The 2,950-nt window shown below is 44.1% G+C and overlaps 1 protein-coding gene across 1 annotated transcript; it reads left to right on the top strand.

The window, feature by feature from the left end:
* Positions 1-156: 156 nt before the first annotated feature.
* LOC104956086 (solute carrier family 13 member 2-like) lies at positions 157-1,557 on the top strand. Its single transcript, XM_010783529.1, has 2 exons — positions 157-323; positions 1,188-1,557. The coding sequence occupies exons 1-2, from the start codon at positions 193-195 to the stop codon at positions 1,510-1,512; spliced, it is 456 nt and encodes a 151-aa protein (XP_010781831.1). The 5' UTR covers positions 157-192; the 3' UTR covers positions 1,513-1,557.
* The last annotated feature ends 1,393 nt before the right edge of the window (positions 1,558-2,950 follow it).

The raw sequence follows: 2,950 nt of genomic DNA, 5'->3' as shown, positions 1-2,950 counted from the left end.
ACACACACACACACACAAAACGGGAGAACAACGGAGCTGATCTGTTTGGTATTTTGAGCAAAGCACTTCATCGACATGTTTTTTATATCTGTATCTGAGACCTGTAATATATGCCCTAATATAATAGGAGACCTTTAATATAGGCTACTCCCTCATCATGTGGTCCACCTGTGTGTCTCTGCCTAGGTGTGCATGCAGTACCTGAAGGACACCAACATGCTGTTTGTGGGGGGGCTGATGGTGGCCGTGGCCGTGGAGCACTGGAACCTCCACAAGCGCATCGCTCTGAAGGTCCTGCTGCTGGTGGGGGTCCGGCCCGCTCTGTGAGTCACACTGAACTGTTTATTTTCTGTTTTATTTTGAATAGTCAGTCTGTCAGTTTCCGGTTTTACTTTGGAAGATGTTCACCCCCTGTCTCATGTCTGCATTTGCTTCCTGTCTCTGTGTTCTCCCTCCTGTCTGATTGTCTTATCGGCCCAATTCCAAACCTCCCCCTACACACTACCCCTCCGCTTGTGCGTTCTCGCGGAGGGTCCGCCTCATTAAGTGCTGTTCCAAACCAGAGTGTTGAGGGGGAGTGGGTAGGGTGTGGTTTGGAATTGGGCCTATCTCTGTGTTTTCTCTCCTGTCTGATTGTATTCACCTGTTGCCCCCCCCCCCTGTGTTTCACCTCCCCTCTCCAGCTGTGTCTTGTGATTACCCCTGCCCTGTGTATTTAGTCTTGTGTTCCTTGTCCCCCTTTATGTTTACACATTTCCAAGGAACCGTTGGAAACCATGTCTTTCGCCGTTGTTGTTGTTGTTCTTGTTGTTGTTGTCTAACAAACTGTCTACAGACGGTAAACCATAGGGGTAGATTTGCACAACTGATAGCTAGGACCATTGTAAAAAACAACAACAGTGCTTTGTTAGTTACTTGTTGCTCTTATGAAATGATCCGGACCCGGTTGCTCCGTCTGTATCCGGTTGCTTCCGCCCGAACTGTTTCACATTCTGACGCTCAGATTTCCCATCAGGCATGATAGTTTTTTTCCCTCAACAGTTTGAATTGAATGCTAACGTAAGCATGTCAACCATTGGTCATACTGGTTAAACAATGGCCCTTAAGAGTTTCAAACCCTTCTGGTTCTCTGGTCTTTTTGTTGAAGCTTCGTCACATTTTGAACGCGTCCTTCCTTCCTCTGGCAGGTTGATGCTGGGCTTCATGGGAGTGACCGCCTTCCTCTCCATGTGGATCAGCAACACGGCCACCACCGCCATGATGGTGCCCATCGTGCAGGCCGTCCTGCAGCAGCTGCACGGGGACCTGGAGCCTGAGCCGTCCAGCGAGGCCCGGAGGAAGAGGAGCGTCGAGCAGAACCAGGACCACCAGGAGAGACCCAGCCACACCCTGCAAACTGCTGCCAGCAACAGCCTGGAGAGCGGTACGACTGATGACCTGCTGGACCCAAATACGGCAGACAATCAATCAATCCACAACTTTATTAATCCTGCAAGGGCCAGTTGGTTATGAGCAGCTTCTGCCATGTGCACAGGCAGGAAGGTGTAGGGAGGAAGCTCACAGGAACACCCCTGGATGTGGATCATTCACATTTACACGATAAGTAGTTCACAGCGTCACAATAAACAAATAAGTGAATAAATAATCAAGTTAAAAAACCTGGTTATTTATTTATCTATTTATTGTGATGCTGTGAAGTGTTTTAGAGAAACCAGCCCGATTAGATCGATCCGTAGAGCCAGACTCATGCAGTGCCAATGCAAAGAAGAGTCTCTGATGAAGGGAGGGATCCCGGAGACTAACGATTACAGACCTGCGATCATTCAGCCAAACGAAACCTCAATACTGCGTTTACATTTCAAAGAAAATGCTAAATGTGTTTGTGATGAAAGTCTCCATGAGTTCAGGGTGCTCTGATAGGTCAAACTAAAACAGGACTTGGACCCAGGTTTCTGTCGATCGTGTTCAGATTCAAATTACTTTTACTTTTGTAAATGTATAGCAATGTTTTCAATTCAAGACATTTCACTTAAATACCAGAACATTAACTTTAAGGAAGCACCAGAGGTAAGTCAGAAGTCCCGGCGTCTTTAGGAGGTTCATCTTGTGGGAAGCGTGGATATTAACCCTTCTCCACTTGGTGCTAGCTCTGTGCTGGTTTGGTTCCCAGTTGGTTCAACTTAGGGAAAGATATTTATCAAACTGTAACTGGAGTGTTATTGTCTATTTGCTTCAGAAACGTATTTATTTTTAATTCCACTGATTCTGATGTTCCTAACCTTTATATCATTGAGTGATGACCAATCATGGTCCCTGGTAGACCCCCACACATATAGCAACATAGATATGCTATCACACCCCTGGTTGTGAAATACCAATTATTTGCTATATATATATATGCCATTAATAACTGTACTGTAATACCTGTTACAAGATGTGTATTTGTAAATTGTATAATTTTTTAAAACATGTTTATCTTTAATATTTTGTACGCATGCTTCTTAGTTAATATTAGGGATGCCAGTGATTATCCGATTATTCGAATATTCGTTTCAGTCTCCATAATCGAATATTATTTTAAAAAATCGATTTTATTTATATAATTTTTTATTATTATTCATGTATTTTTTTTTTTTTCTGGCTTAGTTTCAACCAAAATATAGAATAATGCTAATAATATAAATAGTATTAATAATTGTAAATGGCGATTGGTCACACCACCAGTTTGTTTTACTGTAAACTTGGAGGAAGCCTGCGTGCAGAGCAGACTGCTGCTGCAGCGCGCTACACACCGACCCCCCCCCAACCCCCCCCCTCCCTCACACGTGCGACTAAAGACGAACAAAGCGGCAGGTAAAAAGAGTTCCTCCTCGTGGAACTACTTCGAACTTACAAGTCCAAAGGAAGTTAAATGAAACAAAGAACGGAATTCCTTTTGTCTGAGTTTTTT

Source organism: Notothenia coriiceps, unplaced genomic scaffold, assembly GCF_000735185.1.
Source record: "Notothenia coriiceps isolate Sejong01 unplaced genomic scaffold, NC01 NC01_scaffold00025349, whole genome shotgun sequence".
Taxonomy (NCBI): Eukaryota; Metazoa; Chordata; class Actinopteri; order Perciformes; family Nototheniidae; genus Notothenia; species Notothenia coriiceps.
The sequence above is the reverse complement of the archived record's forward strand: the minus strand, read 5'-3'. Positions and strand labels throughout refer to the sequence as shown.

Coding starts and splice junctions, on each gene's coding strand:
- LOC104956086 (XM_010783529.1), top strand. CDS start 193: ATGCAGTACCTGAAGGACACCAACATGCTGTTTGTGGGGGGGCTGATG. Junction 324..1,187: donor GTGGGGGTCCGGCCCGCTCT/GTGAGTCACACT, acceptor TTCCTCTGGCAG/GTTGATGCTGGGCTTCATGG.